The sequence below is a fragment of the Choloepus didactylus genome, chromosome 7 (genome assembly GCF_015220235.1).
Source record: "Choloepus didactylus isolate mChoDid1 chromosome 7, mChoDid1.pri, whole genome shotgun sequence".
In the NCBI taxonomy this organism is placed as follows: Eukaryota; Metazoa; Chordata; class Mammalia; order Pilosa; family Megalonychidae; genus Choloepus; species Choloepus didactylus.
In genome coordinates, this window is record NC_051313.1 from 16,347,353 (window position 1) to 16,364,602 (window position 17,250).

The 17,250-nt window shown below is 36.9% G+C and overlaps 1 protein-coding gene across 4 annotated transcripts in view; it reads left to right on the forward strand.

Moving 5' to 3' along the window:
- MED23 (mediator complex subunit 23) overlaps window positions 1–17,250 on the forward strand; it is a 64,786-nt gene that overhangs the window by 34,803 nt on the left and 12,733 nt on the right. For all 4 annotated transcript variants that reach the window (XR_005217918.1, XM_037843379.1, XM_037843380.1 and 1 more), the window contains 7 exons: window positions 1,041–1,215; window positions 1,858–2,021; window positions 4,008–4,132; window positions 5,168–5,373; window positions 5,465–5,645; window positions 6,623–6,793; window positions 7,152–7,368. Coding sequence is in view for 3 of the 4 variants with exons in the window: in XM_037843379.1 (XP_037699307.1) it covers window positions 1,041–1,215; window positions 1,858–2,021; window positions 4,008–4,132; window positions 5,168–5,373; window positions 5,465–5,645; window positions 6,623–6,793; window positions 7,152–7,368 (1,239 nt within the window). In the remaining variant the exon portion in view is untranslated. The remainder of the gene's footprint in view (window positions 1–1,040; window positions 1,216–1,857; window positions 2,022–4,007; window positions 4,133–5,167; window positions 5,374–5,464; window positions 5,646–6,622; window positions 6,794–7,151; window positions 7,369–17,250) is intronic.

Below are 17,250 nucleotides of genomic sequence, written 5' to 3' on the forward strand. Positions count from 1 at the left end.
AAGGCAGAATTTTCTGGTGTTTATAACCATTAACCACCTACTGGGTACTACTCTTCTGGCTGCTGGGGACACAGCAGTAGTGAACAAAAGTCACCGCCATCATGGGGCTCACCTGCCAGTGGGGCAGCTGGCAGCCAACAAAGTCATTAAGTGACATACGTCCTAAGTCAGAAGGCAGTAAGTGTTTCAGAGGAAATGAAAGCAGGAAAGAGGGATGGAAGTGTGAGAGTTGGAGTGAGTTGCATTTTTGAGTCGAGTGGTAGGAAAGGGGCCCTGTGCTAGGTGCTGGGATGCAGCGAGCAGGATGCATGTGGTCCCTGTCCTCTGGGAACTAAGGTCATTAATTCCCACCCCCTTCCCTGTCTGTCGCTGCAGGAAGCCACGGTCCCATCACTCCCCTTGCTGTGTGTCTGCTGCTAGTTCACCCAGGGCAGAGGGAAGAAACTTGCTCTTATCCCAGATGACACAGTGTCAGTTGGTTATTGGGCCATTCTAAACAATTACTTTCCAATATGAAAGTGCTTTTCTGATTTATAATTCTAATTTTTTACTAATACAGTATAATTTTTACTTTAACCCAGACATTTGAGAGTTGAATAAAAGTAAGATACTTTCTTATGTGGTAGGAGAGAACAAGAATGGGTGTAGTGCCATTTTTTTAATATTAAGAAGGGATCCTCATGATTGGAAAGGTAGGAAACACTATCATTATAAAAATAATGTAAAAGATAACTGAGAAGTGAGGAAAGTTAGAGTAATTTTTTTCACATCTGGTCTCTCATTTTTCCAGATGAACTTGCATATCATTTTGCCAAATTCCAGTGGTGGTGGTAACAAAATATTTTAATTGGGACTTGTATTTTTTTATTTTTTTGCAATTGAAATAGAAATTATGGAATATATGTATATGATCAAATCTCTATACCCATTTTACTCAGTGTGACTTTTGTTCAAATATCTTTTTTTTCTATTTTTTTTTCAAGTATCTTTTAATGCATAGCTTTTAATAATTGGTGCCTCAAATTGTCTTGTCTCTAAAGGCCAGCTTCTACCAACCGTTTTCAAGTCTCACGCCTGGGGAATCTTACACACACTTCTCGAGATGTTCAGCTACCGCATGCACCATATTCAGCCTCACTACAGAGTTCAGCTCCTGAGTCATCTTCATACTTTGGCTGCAGTTGCACAAACAAACCAGAACCAGCTCCATCTTTGGTGAGCCCATTGAAGACTGTCTTTCCTTAGGACTTACTAGAAGCTTTGTTGGAGATAGTGAACCTAATCCTTTGCCTCATAATTTTTTTTTCTTCATTTATCATTCAAACTCCTCTGCTTGTGCAGTAATTTTTTCCAGTATAGTAAGAGTAGAGTCCAGTTTCTTAAATAGTTGAGGCATGCCTTTGGGTCTCTGGACTGAGAATTAGTACTTCCAAAGCCTTTGTCATTATGTTTTAACCTAACCCTTTAGAATGCTGGGTTAAAATATGCTTCAGATTATGGTTTAAGTATTTATGTCATTTTGATTTTACTTTAAGTGAAAATATATTTCAGATAGAAAAATGTAATTTTTTAGAGTATCCAGGTGAAATTTTTTGAGTCCTACAGACCACAAGTTATCTTTTCAAATATGTAAAAATGGCAGATGGTTTTCACTATAAAACCTCAGGCTTTTTTAAACAAATTAACCAAAGCTCATTCCCACACCAAAGAGGCCTTTTTTTTTTTAAATCAAAGAAGGGAAATTAATAGTTTGCATTTTTGTTTCCGTTATAATTGACCTGAAATTAGATTTGATTTCGTGACATTTTATATGCTATTTAACTTTTTCACATTTCTTTTTGTTCTCCCACCTTCCAGTGTTGAGAGCACTGCCCTCAGGCTTATAACAGCATTGGGGAGCTCGGAGGTCCAGCCACAGTTTACCCGCTTCCTTAGCGATCCCAAGACAGTGCTGTCGGCGGAATCTGAAGAACTGAACCGGGCCTTGATACTGACCTTAGCTAGAGCAACTCATGTAACAGGTACAGTGAGCAGGTGGCCACAACAACAGGGAGAGGAATTGGAGTTGCTGGGATTGTAGACGTTACTGAGGGGAAAACTTACTGAAGAGACACTTCACACATGTTCCAAAAGAGGGCACTGTTGTTTTGATACCTTCACCGTTTCAGTCATTAATGCAGGTTCTTCTGTGTACTGTCATTTTAACTAGGTTGAGCATCAGCTTTCAACCCTCTTACACAATTTTAAAGTATCAGTTTGCAAGCTTTTTGGTCTCCAAGAGTGCTTTACAATTAAAAAACAATATTGAGAACTCCTGAGAATTTCTGTTTATATGGATTATATTTATTGATATTTACTGTAATAAAAATTAAAACAAAATTTTTAAACATTTCTTGATCCATTTAAAAATAACAATAATAAACACAATACATGTTAATGTAAATAAATACTTTATTTTCCAGGACAGAACTTTAATGAGAAGAGGTGCCATTGTCTTACATTTTTGTATTTTACTTTAATGTCTTAATAGAAGATCACAGATTCTCATATTTGTTTCTGCACTTAATCTGTTATAATATGTTGTTTTAGTTGAAGCTTTCTTTAGCTTCTTAAAGGTTTTGATTTTACTTTAAGTACTCAAACTTAAGTAAAAACTTAAGTAATTTACTTCAGTTACAATGTGGGATCCGAAATCCAATCAGTTAACTTTATGTACTCTGTTAATTAAAATCCTTGGTCTCTTTTGTACATTTAATGGATTTTTTTTTAACCTATGCATGATTTTATAGCTTCATGGTTTGATCATTTGGAAAATATTTTTCCCTAAGTTATATAGATCTTGCAATTGTTGACACATTTCATTATAAGGTATCAGAAAATAATATTTGTTAATGTCACTGCCAATTTCTTTGAAATGTCTTTAAGTTTGGGAAAGCCATCAAGCTAATGGTAATGGTTATAAATTTTCCAAAATTCTAATTTTTATTTGAAAGCTCAAATTTTAACATTGGTAACAGTATGTTTTTTTTTCCTTGAAGTGACAGACCCGTTTTGTTTATTTTCAAGAAAGTCTGCTACATACCCAAGTCTGAATAACACTAGTTTTCTGCCAGTGTTCTTTCAAGTAAAATTGGAATTGTGTGGCTGAAATACTTTATGCATGCTTCCCATTTTGTCACACAGAATAGAAAAAGGAGTATTCAAGAGTCAAGTTTTAGTTATTTCCCTGCCTCATCAGGGACATTGTTGAGTGAAACTGACACTTTTTTTTGTTTTCTCTGAGTGCGTGGCTCTGAAGAACACAGTTAATGTATTAATGTGTGACTATTAGTGTATTATTGCCACTGTTTGACTTGTGAGGACCAGCAGTTTACCCACCATTACTTTTGCATCATCAGTGCAGATATCAACACTATGAAAAGCCAGTGATATCTTAGTATTATTACTTAAATAGCTTTGACCTCATCAACCTCTTGAAAGAATCTTGGGACCTGCAGAGTCCACAGACCACGCTTGGCAAACTTCTATTATAAAGAAATAGTTCTTGAATTTAGCGATCGCAACCATTTGTTTAAGCTGTCTTGTTTTATATTAATAAGCCTCCTTGATTTAGAGATCTTTGCTTGTAATCTGTAGAGTACGGTGCTTTCGACCACCAGAAAAGGCATCTCCTTTCTTAATTTTATTTCCTAGGCTCAAGAAAGTACTAGGAAATCATTGTCAGAGGGACCTAACTGAGTAGTGGTGCTGGGCCTGTATCACTGTTGTATCAGTGATACTCTGTAACCTAAAAAAGAGAGTGATTCCAGATGTCTTTTGTCATCTGATCACTAATTATGTTCATATGTACTAATCCAAATCACTCATAAACTAAGAAAATTTAGGTCCTAAGGCCAGTTAATCTATGAACACACTGCAGTGAAATTCTGAGTGTACAAAATTGTTTGTGACTTTTATGAATGGTGGATATGATCATTTACATCTAGATTACATCTGTTTCTGTTTAGACTTTTTTACAGGCTCGGATTCAATCCAGGGAACCTGGTGTAAAGACATACTTCAGACCATCATGAGTTTTACTCCTCATAATTGGGCTTCACACACCCTTAGCTGTTTTCCAGGCCCACTACAGGTAATTTTGAAATACATATTGAATGTATATATGAACTCCTTCTTCCCATTCATAATGGCTCTTTTTCTAGAGAATTAGTTTTGGTTACATCTGAAAGAAAATTAGCTTTGATTTTTTCTTTTTTTAATCTATGTTCTTTTAGATCTTTTGTGTTGTTCTTTACCCAATCTGTAAGTGGATATGTCTTTAAAAGTTTAATTATAATGGTTTCATCTTAATAGTTAACAGCTTTAGGATCTCATTAGAATTAACACTTTACCTGAAAAATTCTTCCTTTGTCACAGAACTGAAATGGGGAGAAATATAATTTAGTGTAGCTTCACAGAGTACCCAGTATGCAACACTTAAGTGAACAGCAAAAATAAATAAATAAATAAAAGTTACATAGAGAGAAAAACTATAAAACTTGGCATGTACAATATGAAGAAAGGAAAACCTGATTTGTTGTCTACTTTCTGGGAAAACTTACAGCATGATGAGCATCTGTTTTCCATAATTTCTGATAGGGTTAGAGCAGTGGATCTCACTGTTAGGCACAACCAAATCACCTGGAGACTTGTTAAAACCCAGGTCACTGGGCCCCAGCCCCAGAGTCTCTGATTGAGTAGGTCTGGGGTGGGATCTGTGAATTTGCATTTTCTCCAGGTTCCCAGAGGATGCTCATACTGCTCGCCTGAGAACCACACTGAGAACCACTGGGCTAGAGAATGAACATTTCTGATGGAGACAGTGAAATATGTAACCAAAGTGTGCATAAATGTCTTTTTCTTTTCTTTTTCTAAGATTAGCAGAAGTGTCAACAGATTTTTGATGAAGCTTTGAATTCAGGCTTGCTTAAAATTTGACCTAAAAGGAATCTTTGAGATGACCTAATCAAGCCTATTTGTTTTCCAGCTGAGGAAATTCCGGCCTGATTACTGAGTTACTCAAGGTCACCTAGAGTTTATTAGTGTCAAAGCTAAGTCTGGGTCTTTCGCTCCATATCCAGAACTCTTCACTACAACCATGGAAATAAACCTCTTGTCTTCCCTTTAGGCCTTCTTCAAACAAAATAATGTACCTCAGGAAAGCCGTTTTAATCTGAAAAAGAATGTGGAGGAGGAGTACAGGAAATGGAAGTCAATGAGCAATGAAAATGACATCATTACCCACTTTTCTATGCAAGGCTCTCCTCCTCTCTTCCTTTGTCTTCTCTGGAAAATGCTCTTGGAAACAGATCATATTAATCAGATTGGCTACAGGTAAGCCAAAAGACGTACATCTGCACTTCATTTGGCAAACTGCTATATCCAAACAGCACTAGAATTTATTTTTTTCCTCACTGCCTTCCAGAGTACTGGAGAGAATTGGAGCTAGGGCCTTGGTAGCCCATGTGAGGACATTTGCAGATTTCCTGGTATATGAGTTCTCCACATCAGCTGGAGGTCAGCAACTCAACAAATGCATTGAGATTCTTAATGACATGGTATGGAAGTACAACATTGTTACATTGGACAGATTAATTCTCTGCCTGGTAAGAACAATTAAGGTTCTGAGCTTTTGCATTCTTTTTGGATCAAGGAGAATGACTTTGTGCCTTGTGCTGATGTACTCCATATTGTTTCTCAGGATTTAATGGATTCATACTGTAATCAGCATTGCTGTCACTTTCCTAAGCAACTAAAGATTGTCCCCCACTTCTTTATTCAATACTGAATATATACAATAATACTGAATATCTACTATATCCTATGCATAGAAGGTACAGATGTCAGTAAGACAGAGGGTCCTGTGAGCAGTTAGCCCCTCGGGGTTGATTCTCAAAGACTTCCCTTAGAGGCAGGAAGTAGTAAAAAGTCGCTGCATTTCTGTGCCAATGCCATTGTAACCATCCGTGTTCACTTTGGTGACCACAGTCAGGACTGAATGTTACTCACAGCCACCCAATATCCACCAAATGTTTTTTTCTTCTCACTTTGATATCTATTTCAGGCAAAATGTTTAGAAAAGACACTGAACCAGGCTAAAAAATGCTGCATTTAAAAAAAATACTGTGGTGAAGATATTTGGGGCGGTTTAGTTAGTTAACATTAACCTCTTGGCTGTGGAACATAGATACAAAGGTATTTATAATCTAGTAGGGGAAATAAGGTAAGTCTGAAAATCATCAAAATAATAGGATAAGATAGAGGAGTCAGGAGAATATTGTCAGGCATTAATGAGAGATCACGTTTACCTAGGCAATGGATCCTGAAGGACAGACTCAATTCCAAAACTAAAGACGGACATTCTAGGCAGAAGGATTGGCAAGGGCTTAATAGGCAAGGAAGGCTGGCTATGTTTGGGGAATGCTGAATAGTTGTTTGGAGTAGACTAGACATAATAAGGAAATGATAATAGTAGATTTTACTGCTTTGAGATTTAGACTCTGAAGTGGGAGAGAAAGTCTGAGCTCTGCTCTTGCACAGATCAGTCATTTTCATATAATTTTACTTTTGTTGTTCTCCAAAGGCCATGCGTAGTCATGAAGGAAATGAAGCTCAAGTTTGTTATTTCATAATTCAGTTGCTGTTACTCAAGCCAAATGATTTTAGAAATCGAGTAAGTGACTTTGTGAAGGAAAATTCCCCAGAGCATTGGCTACAGAATGACTGGCATACGAAGCACATGAATTATCACAAGGTATGTTCACAGTAGTACTCCATATCACCCTTTTTAGCCATACTAGGTATTTTGCTAATCGATTTAGGTGTATTCTCTATCATCAGCTAGTTTTGTCTCTGATCTGTACAGAAGTAAATGAACTTTTGAAACATCCTCCAGGTTTTAGAGTTTCTCTAATGTTAAGAATGTATTGAACCTGCAGTTTCACTAGGCATAGGTACTTATAATGCAAAATGAATTGTTTATTAAAGTATAGTTTTAAATGTTTCTTTATAAAAACTAAATTCCTAAATAATATTTTCAAGGTTATTTAGCTCTTTTTTTAAAAGAAGGAAAAAGATGTCTCAGACATTTACCATCTCCTCCACTTCCACAGAAATATCCAGAGAAGCTGTATTTTGAGGGCCTGGCGGAACAGGTTGATCCTCCTGTACAGATCCAGTCCCCCTACCTGCCCATCTATTTTGGAAATGTGTGTCTCCGATTCCTTCCAGTATTTGATATAGTAATACACAGATTTTTAGAGTTGCTTCCAGTATCCAAATCACTGGAGACCCTACTGGATCACCTTGGAGGCTTATATAAATTTCATGGTGAGCTTTTTCAAATTTTAATCCCATCTGATAGCTCTATAAACAAAAGTAGGCTGGGCATGACCATATCATTATAGTGTTGCTAAAGGATTTTTAATTTTTGTTAAAAAATAAAATGTCTTCAGGGTAAGTACTATGGAGTGATGCCATGAAGTCTGAAATATTGGACGTAAATATATGAACAGTAAATCATAGCCAGAATATTAAATAGTAAAAATAAGTCATATACAAACAAAGTTTAGAACAGAGTGATGTTGCTGTGAAACTAAATGGGTGTGGGCACGCTTCTTGGAGGGACTGGGTATGACCTATGATGCACACAATTTGTATAAGCAGAAAAGAAAAGAGAGCACACTAGGCAGAAGGAGTAATTTGGGAAAATCATGGAGACAGAGGGGGCAGGGGAGGCATATTTTAAGAGTAATTGCCTAGTTGGGCTGAATTGAGAATTTGTTCCAGGGAGTTCTAGAAATAAAGCTGGAAAAAGAGATTGTACATGAATGCCAAGCTAAGAAACTGATTTTATAAACTGCAGATAAAGGGGAGTCAGTTGGAAGTTACTGAGTCAGATCATGGCCTGGAAAGCATTATATTAAAAAGATGAACCAGTTGTAGTTGGCAGGATATGTTAGAAGGAGGAAGTCATTTCGAAAAGCTGTGTCAAGAACCTCAGATGTGTGATAAGAATTAAGTGAGGGTGGTAGTAGTGGAAATGAGAAAGAAGGGACAAATGATCAGGGAAGAAGGGATAGGACTTGGATGACCAGTTATGATAGAGGATAGTGAAAGAAGGATGACAAAGACGATGCTACAGTTTAAGCATAATAACTTGGTGGGGTGGGAGAGAGGAGTGCCGAAGGCATGGAGCAGCCACCTGGGGCACAAACGGAATGTATTTGTCTGGTGGGCAGTTCTGTTCTTAGTCCTTAATCTAAGATATCTCCCTGCAAAATGAAAGTATGAATTGTTTTTTTTTGTTTTATTAATAGACTTTGTTTTTTAGAACAGTTTTAGATTTACTGAAACAATGAACACATAGTACAGAGAGTTCCCACATACCTTCCACCCTATACAGTCTCCCCTATTTTTAACATCATACATTGGTGTAGTATATTTGTTACAATGAGCTAATATTGATACATTGTTATTAACTAAAGGCCTTACTTTATTTATTGTCCCTTAGTTTTTTTTTTAATGCAATTTTATTAAGATATACTCACATGGTGTAGAAACAATCTGAAATACACAATCACTTGGTTCACAGTATCAACACATAGTTGTGCATATAGCCCCATGATCAAATTTAGAACATTTTCATTACTCCAGAAAAGAAAGAAAAATAAAAAAAAAACCCTAGTCCTCCCATTACTCCTTATCCCCTCATATTATTGACCCATAGTATTGGTGTGGTACATTTGTTACTGTTGATGAAAGAGTATTAAAATATTGCTGTTAACTATAGGCTGTAGTTTGCAGTAGGTATATTTCTCCATATACCCTTCTGTTATTAACTCCTTATTATAGTGTAACTTGCAATAAGTACATTTTCCCCATATACCCCTCTATTATTAACTATTCCTTAGAATAATGTTGTGCATATGTTCTAGTTCATGAAAGAATTTTTTAATATTTGTACAGTTAATCACGGACACTGTCCACCAAGATTCACTTTGTTATACATTCCCATGTTTTAACCTCCAACTTTTGTTCTGGTGACATACATGACTCTAATCTTCTCCATCACACTCACATACCATCCAGCACTGTTAATTATTCCCACAATAATATGCTACCATCACCTCTGTCCATTTCCAGTCATTTAAGTTCACCCTAATGAAACATTCTGTACTTATTAAGCAGCTGCTCCCCATTCTTTAGCCTCATTCTATATCCTGGTAACCTATATTCTATATTTTATGTCTTTAAGTTTCCATATTATTATTAGTTTATATCAGTGAGAGCATAAAATATTTGTCCCTTTGTGTCTGACTTCTCACTTAACGTAATATCCATAAGGTTCATCCATGTTGTCACATGCTTCGGGACTTCATTCCTTCTTACTGCTGAATGATATTCCATTGTATGTATATGCTACATTTTGTTTATCTGTTCATCTGTTGGTAGATATTTGGATTGTTTCCATCTTTTTGCAATTGTGAATAATGCTACTGGGAACATCAGTATGCAAATGTCTGTTTGTGTCCCTGCCATTTTACATTCCCACCAGCAGTGAATAAGTGTTCCAATTTCTCCACATCCTCTCCAACACCTGTAGTTGCTTTTTTGTTTAATAGTGGCCATTCTAGTAGGTGTGAGATTATATCTCATTGTGTTTTTGATTTGAATTTCCCTAATAGCTAGGGAAACTGAGCATCTTTTCATATGCCTCTTAGCCATCTATATTTCCTCTTTGAAGAAATGTCTATTCATGTCCTTTGCCCGTATTTTAATTGGGTTGTTTAACTTTTTATTGTTGTAGGATTTCTTAATATATAGTGGATTTCAGACCCTTATCAGATATGTGGTTTCCAAATATTTTTTCTTATTGAGTTAGTTGCCTTTTCACCCTTTGACAGAGTCCTTTGAAGTACTGAAGTATTCAATTTTGAGGAGTTCCCATTTATCTATTTTTTCTTTCGTTGCTTGGGCTTTGTGTGTAGTCTTAGAAACTACCACCTATCATTAGATCTTGAAGATATTTCCCTACATTTTCTTCTAGGAGTTTTATGGTTACTGGTTCTTATATTTAGGTCTTTGATCCATTTTGAGTTGATTTTTTTTTAAATCTTTTTTAATGCATTTTTTATTGTGAACTTTAACATATATAAATAGCATTGATAACTTTCAAAGTATGATTTAACAAGCAGTTAGAGAGCAAATGTCAAAAAATGTCATGGTTCACAGTTCCACAACTTCAGCTATTTCCATTATTGTAAATTATAACATACATACAGAAAGGTGTTAACTTTGGATGTACAGCTTAACAAACAGTTATATAGATAATTTCAAAAATTGTTATGGTTAAAGTTCTACAGTTTCAGTTCTTTCCTTATTATGAAATATAGGGTATATACATACAGAAAGGTTAAGACTTTGAAAGCACAATTCAACGAGTAGCTATAGAGCAAATCCCAAAGGATGCTATAGGTTACAGTTCCACCATGTCATTTACCTCCTTCCAGCCATTCCAACACCCCAGCATCCAAAATATGTATATGTATTTATGAAGTTTCAGTATTCATAGACCTTTATTAAATCTTGTTTGTTGCTACCTCTTACTCTCATTTAATTTCTTTCTCCATCCTCAGGGGTGTCTAGACAGTGAACACCCTCACTTGTTCATATTGAAAGGGGGTGTTGACAGTATGGGGAAGGGGGCTGCATCTGATTGTTGTTCTTAAAGAGCTGTTCCTCTGGATCTTTGGCCTTGTCTGGCATAGGAACACTCTGGTAGATTTAAGTTTCTGAGAGATAAAACTTTAAGGGTGAATCTTTTATAGAATCTCAAATAGGGGCCTAGGTATTTGGGGACTACTTTTGGTAAGGGCATGGCATACTGTGGCCATTTGGAATGTCTAGCTGGAGCTTGCATAAGAGAAATCTCCAGGATAGCCTCTCAACTCTGTTTGGGATCCCTCAGCCACTCTGATCTCAGCTTGTTACCTTTCTTTTTTTCCCCCTTTTGGTCAAGTAGGCATTTTCAATCCCTCACTGCCAGGGCCAGGCTCGTTCCTGGGAGTCATGTTCCTCATAGCGGGGAGGTTAATGAATTTATTTACCAAGTTGGGCTTAGAAAGGCCACATCTGAGCAACAAAAGAGGTTCCCTGGAGGTGCCTCTTTGGCATAATTATAGGAGGGCTCAGCCTCCCATTTACCACCCTAAATTTCACAAGAGCAAGCATCAATTCAAGGGCTTGATTTATTAAGTAGTGGTTTCCTAATTTCACTTAATATATATTCTATCCCAAGATAAACAGTCAGTTTCTTGCTTATCTTTACTTAGTTGTACAATCATCATCACTCTCAACTTTAAACAATTATCATAACATAATACATCCCAGAGCTCTTATTAGCTGCTAATTATCCATCCCTATTATTAGTGTAGTTTTAGTAAGATACTCATATTAAATATAGTCTTTAATATGTAGTGGGTAGTTTTTCCATATCACTCTGTTGTTAACTCTTTGCACCAGTGTCATACCTTATAAATATATCATACTAACATTTATTGAGGTTTGTGTTGCTACTCTGTGGGTTACATGCCTTTAAACAACCATTTACAGACATGTTTGCCTTCAGTGCATCACTGATACTTAGAATCCCATTAACGAACTATAGTTACACTGACCATTCCCATACCATTAAGTTCACCCTCATTATCATATCTGTACATATTAGATTATGATTCCCCCTTCACTAGCTTCTTTGTAACTCTAGGTCCCCTGTACTCTACATTATAAGACATTTATTTTACATTTTTCCCAGAGTTCACATTAGTGGTAACATACAATATCTCTCCTTTTGTGTCTGGCTTATTTCACTCAGCCTTATGTCTTCAAGATTCATCCTTTTGTCATATGTTTCAAATGACCTCGTTTCTTCTAACTTCTGGGTAGTATTCCATTGTATGTATATATCACATTTTGTTTATCTACTCATCTGTTGAAGGACATTTGGATTGTTTCCATCTCTTGCCACTTGTGAACAATGCCACTGTGAACATCGGTATGCAAATATCTGTTTGTGTCACTGCTTTCAGATCTTCTGAATATATACCAAGAAGTGAAATTTCTGGATCATAAGATAACTCGATATCTGGTTTTCTGAGGAACCACCAAACTGTCTTCCAGACTGGCTGTATCACCAGCAGTGAATAAGAGTTCCAGTTTCTCCACATCCTCCCCAGCATTTGTAGTTTCCTGTTTGTTTAATGGCAGTCATTCTTATTGGTGTGACATGAATCTCATTGTGGTCTTGATTTACATTAGGGAGATGCTAGTGAAGATGAACAGTTTTTCATGTGTTTTTTAGCCATTTGTATTTCCTCTTTGGAGAAATGTCTTTTCATATCTTTTGCCCATTTTATAAGTGGGCTGTTTGTACTATGGTCGTTGAGTTGTAGGATTTCTTTATATATGCAAGATATCAGTCTCTTATCAGATACATGCTTTCTGAATATTTTCTTACATTGCATTGGCTGCCTCTTCACGTTTTGGCAAATTCCTTTGAGGTATACAGAAGCTTTTGATTTTGAGAAGTTCCCATTTATTTATTTTTTCTTTCTTTGCTTGTTCTTTGGGTATAAGGTCTAAGAAACGACCTCCTAATACTAGGTCTTTTTTTTTGTAATGCAATTTTATTGAGATATATTCACATAACATACAATCCTCCAAAGTGTATAGTCAGTTCACAGTATCATCATACAGTTGTACATTCATTATCACAATAAATCTTTGAACATTTTCATTACTCCAAAAAATAAAATAAAAATTAAAAAAAAAAACATCCAAAACATCCCATTCCCTTCCTCCCCCCATTGTTCATTTACTTTTTTAAATATAGTTTTACTGAGATATATTCACACACTCTATAGTCATCCACAGTGTACAATCAGCTATTCACAGCACCGTCATACAGTTGTGCATTCATCACCAGAATCAATTTTTGAACCTTTTCCTTATTCCAAAATAAAAATAAAATCAAAAAGAACACCCAAAACTTTCCATCCCCTCCATCTCACCCTATTCTTCATCTAATTTTTGTCCCCATTTTTCCACTCATTTGTCCATACCCTGGATAAAGGGAATGCGAGCCACAAGGTTTTCACAATCACACAGTCACACTGTGCAAGCTACATAGTTATACAATTATCTTCAAGAATCAAGGTCACTGGGGTGCAGTTCAACAGCTTCAGATATTTCCCTCTAGCCATTCCAACACACCAAAAACTAAAAAATGATATCTATATAGCACATAAGAATATCCCCCAGAGTGACCTCTCAACTCTATTTGACATCTCTCAGACACTGGAACCTTATTTTGTTTCATCTCTCTTCCCCCTTTTGGTCACGAAGATTTTCTCAATCCCACAGTGCTGGGTCCAGGCTCTTCCCCAGGAGTCATCTCCCACATTGCCAGGGGGATTCACACCCCTGGGAATCATGTCCCATGTAGCGGGGAGGACAGTGAGTTCACCTGCTGTGTGGGCTTAGAGAGAGAGAGGGCCACATCTAAGCAACAAAGATGCTCTCTAGGGGAGACTCTTAGGCACAATTATAAGTCGGCTTAGCCTCTCCTTTGGAGCAACAAGCCTCACAGGGGAAAGCTCCCAGATTGAGGGCTCAGCCCACCAAATTGGCAGTTCTCAGTGTTTGTTATAAAATCATCAATAACCCAGGTGGGGAAGTCCAACATTTCTGCATTTCCCCCCAGTTCCTCGGGGAGCCCCACAAATACAGTTATACTCTTGAGATGCCCATATCACTCTGGGATGTGTCAGGATTTCACCCCAGCCTGAAGCTCCATGCACCTGTGATGTTCAAAAAAACTGATCATACAAGTTAAATTATCTAGTGTGCTACAGAAAATATAGATCCTGCACCAAGTAAACATCTCCTCCCTTGGTCTTGCACACAAGTTGTAGTTTTAATACCCAGGCAGTTTCATCCTTTACCCTTTGGCCTGATTTGCCTTAGTCCTAACTAGATCTGCTTTGTTCGTCTCTCTCTACTTGACATCTGAACTCTTTTTCAGCTCTTTCAACAGTTGCCACATGGGGTAATACTGACATTCATAGCTGCCAAGCTCCAGCTCCAAGTCTTAGGTGTCACACAAATACCTAAAGTTCCAGAGACCAACCAGGTTATACACAAGGAGCTCAGCATCACAGAATTTAGAGATAACCATTACAACTCAGGGATAGATGTGACTGCTGTAAGAGCTTACAATCTAGGGACCATTACACCTAAGCATTCCCCTGATAAGCTGCGCTCTAAGATTCAGTTCTCAGAGTTTGCATATTATAGTTAGTCCATATTAGAGAGGCATTATATTTCTCCTCTTGTTTCTGGCATACTTCACTGAAGATCCATTCACCTAGTTGTGTGTCTCAAAGCTTCATTCCTTCTTGTAGCCATTCTATTGTATTCTATTGTATGCATACACTACAGTTCACCTTTCTCTTCCTCAGTTGATGTACCCTTAGGCCACCTCCGTTCATTGCAAGTCATGAATTCTGCCACCATAAACACCAGTGTGCAAATGTCCGTCTGTATCCCTGCACTAAGATCTTGCATGTATATACCCCATAATGAGGTTGCAGGACCTTATGACACCCACATACCTAGCTTCTTGTGGAACCAACACACTGTCCTCCAGATGGGCTACACCATTCTACTTCCCCACCAACAGTGAAGAAGTACATCTCTCCCTGCCTCCAGGTTCTCTCCAGCACTTTTGTCCCTCTGTTTATTTTTTTTTCCTTGCAATTTTGTAAGGATGTATTCAAATACCATACAGTCATCCATAGTGTACAATCAATTAGTATCATATAGTTGTGCATTCATCACCACAGTTAGCACTTACACATATTAATTACTCAAAAAAAGCACTGAAACAAAAGAATAGTAAAAAGGGTAAAGGAAAAAGGAAAAATAAAATGAATTTTAGCAGTGAGGTCAGACAATACCACCACTACCAAGTATCCCATACCCCTCCCTCCCACCCCCCTTTCACAGACATTTAGCTTTGGTATATAGCCTTTGTTACACTTAATGGGAGCATATTACAATGTTACTGTTAACCCCAAACTCTGGTTGCATTGATTATATTTTTTCCCTAATACCATCCCTTTTTCAACACCTTGCAAGGTTAACATACATTTGTTCTCCCACATGTAAAAACATGTTTACATTTGTATATTTAGTCACCATAACTGACCACTCTAGGTTTCCCTAAGTTACACAGTCCCATTCTTTATTGTCCATCCTCCCCTCTAGTATCATACATGCCCCCGGCCCTCCTCTGTCAAGTTTACTCACAGACATCTTTGGTCAGTGCACCTACAATACTGGGCTACCATCACACAGCACCGCACTCTCCATTTCTGGATCTACACCTAATACTAGGTCTTGAAGATGTTTCCCTACATTATCTTCTAGGAGTTTTATGGTACTGTCTCTTGTATTGTGGTCTTTAATCCACTTTGAGTTAATTTTTGTATAGGATGTAAGGTAGGGGTCCTCTTCCATTCTTTTAGATACTGGTATCCAGTTTTCCCAGCCCCATTTGTTGAAGAGACTATTCTGTCTCTTCAACACTGAATCTGTAGATCAGTTTGGGTAGAACTGACATTTTAACAACATTTAGCCTTCCAATCAATGAACATGGAATGTCTTTCCATTTATTCGGGTCTTCTTTGATTTCTTTTAGCAGTGTTTTGTAGTTTTCTTTGTACAAGTCCTTTATATCCTTGGTCAGTTTTTTATTCCTAGCTACTTGATTCTTTTAGGTGCTATTATAAATGAAATTTTTTTCTTGATTATTTTTTTTTGATAGCTCATTACTAGTGTATAGAAACATACTGATTTTTGCATGTTGATCTGTATCATGCCACTTTGCTGTACTCACTTATTAGCCCAAGTAGCTTTACTGTCATTTTTTCTGGATTTTCTAAATATAGGATTATGCCATCTGCAAATAGTGACAGTTTTACTTCTTCCTTTCCAATTTGGAAGCCTTTTTATTCTTTTTCTTACCTAGTAGTTGCTCTAGCTAGAATTCCTAGCACAATGTTGAATAGCAGTGGTGAGGGTGGGCATCCTTGTCTTGTTCCCAATCTTAGAAGGAAAGCTTTCAGTCTCTCACCATTAAGTATGATGTTAGCTATGGATTTTTCATACATGCCTCATATCATGGTAAGGAAGTTTCCTTCGATTTCTACCTTCTGATGTGTTTTTATCATGAAAGGATGCTGAATTTTGTCCAATGCCTTTTCTGCATCAATCAAGATGATCATATGGTTTTTCCCATTTAATTTGTTAATGTGGTGTATTACATTACACCCTTGCATACCTGGAATAAAACCTACTTGGTCGTGGTATGTAATGCTTTTAATATGCTGTTGGATTCTATTTACAAGTATTAATTTGAGAATTTTTGCATCTATATTCATTAGAGAGATTGAGCTGAAGTTTCTTGTTTTGTAGTATCTTTATCCAGCTTTCGTATTAAGGTAATGTTGGCTTCATAGAATGAGTTAGATAGTGTTCTCTCTTCAATTTTTGGAAGAGTTTGAGCAGAAATTGTATTAATTCTTCTTGGATTTCTTGGTAAAACTTGCCTTTGAAGGTCTCTTTCCCTGGGCTTTTCTTTGTTTGTAGGTTTTTGATGACTCATTTGACTTACTGATGGTTGGTTTGTTGAGGTCTGTTTCTTCTTGAGTCAGTGTAGGTTGTTCATGTGTTTGTTGGAAGTTGTCCATTTTATCTACGTTGTCTAGCTTGTTGGCATACAGTTGTTCACAGTAACCACTTATCTTTTTTATTTCTTTGGGTTCTATGGTAATACCACCCCCCACTCTCATTTCTGATTTTATTTATTTGCAGCTTCTCTCTTTTTTGTCTGTCAGTCTAGCTAAGGTTTGTGGATTTTATTCATCTTCTCAAAGAACCAACTTTTGGTTTTATTGATTCTTTTGTTTTTTTTTTTTTAATTCTCCATTTCACTAATTGCTGTTCTAGTCTTTGTTATTTCTTTCCTTTTGGAAAAGAATCTTTTGCTTTTGGATTAGCTTGCTGTTCTTTTTCCAGTTTCTCCAGTTGTTCAGTTAGATTGTGGATTTTAGCTCTTTCCTACTTTTTAATGTAGGCATTTAGGGCTAC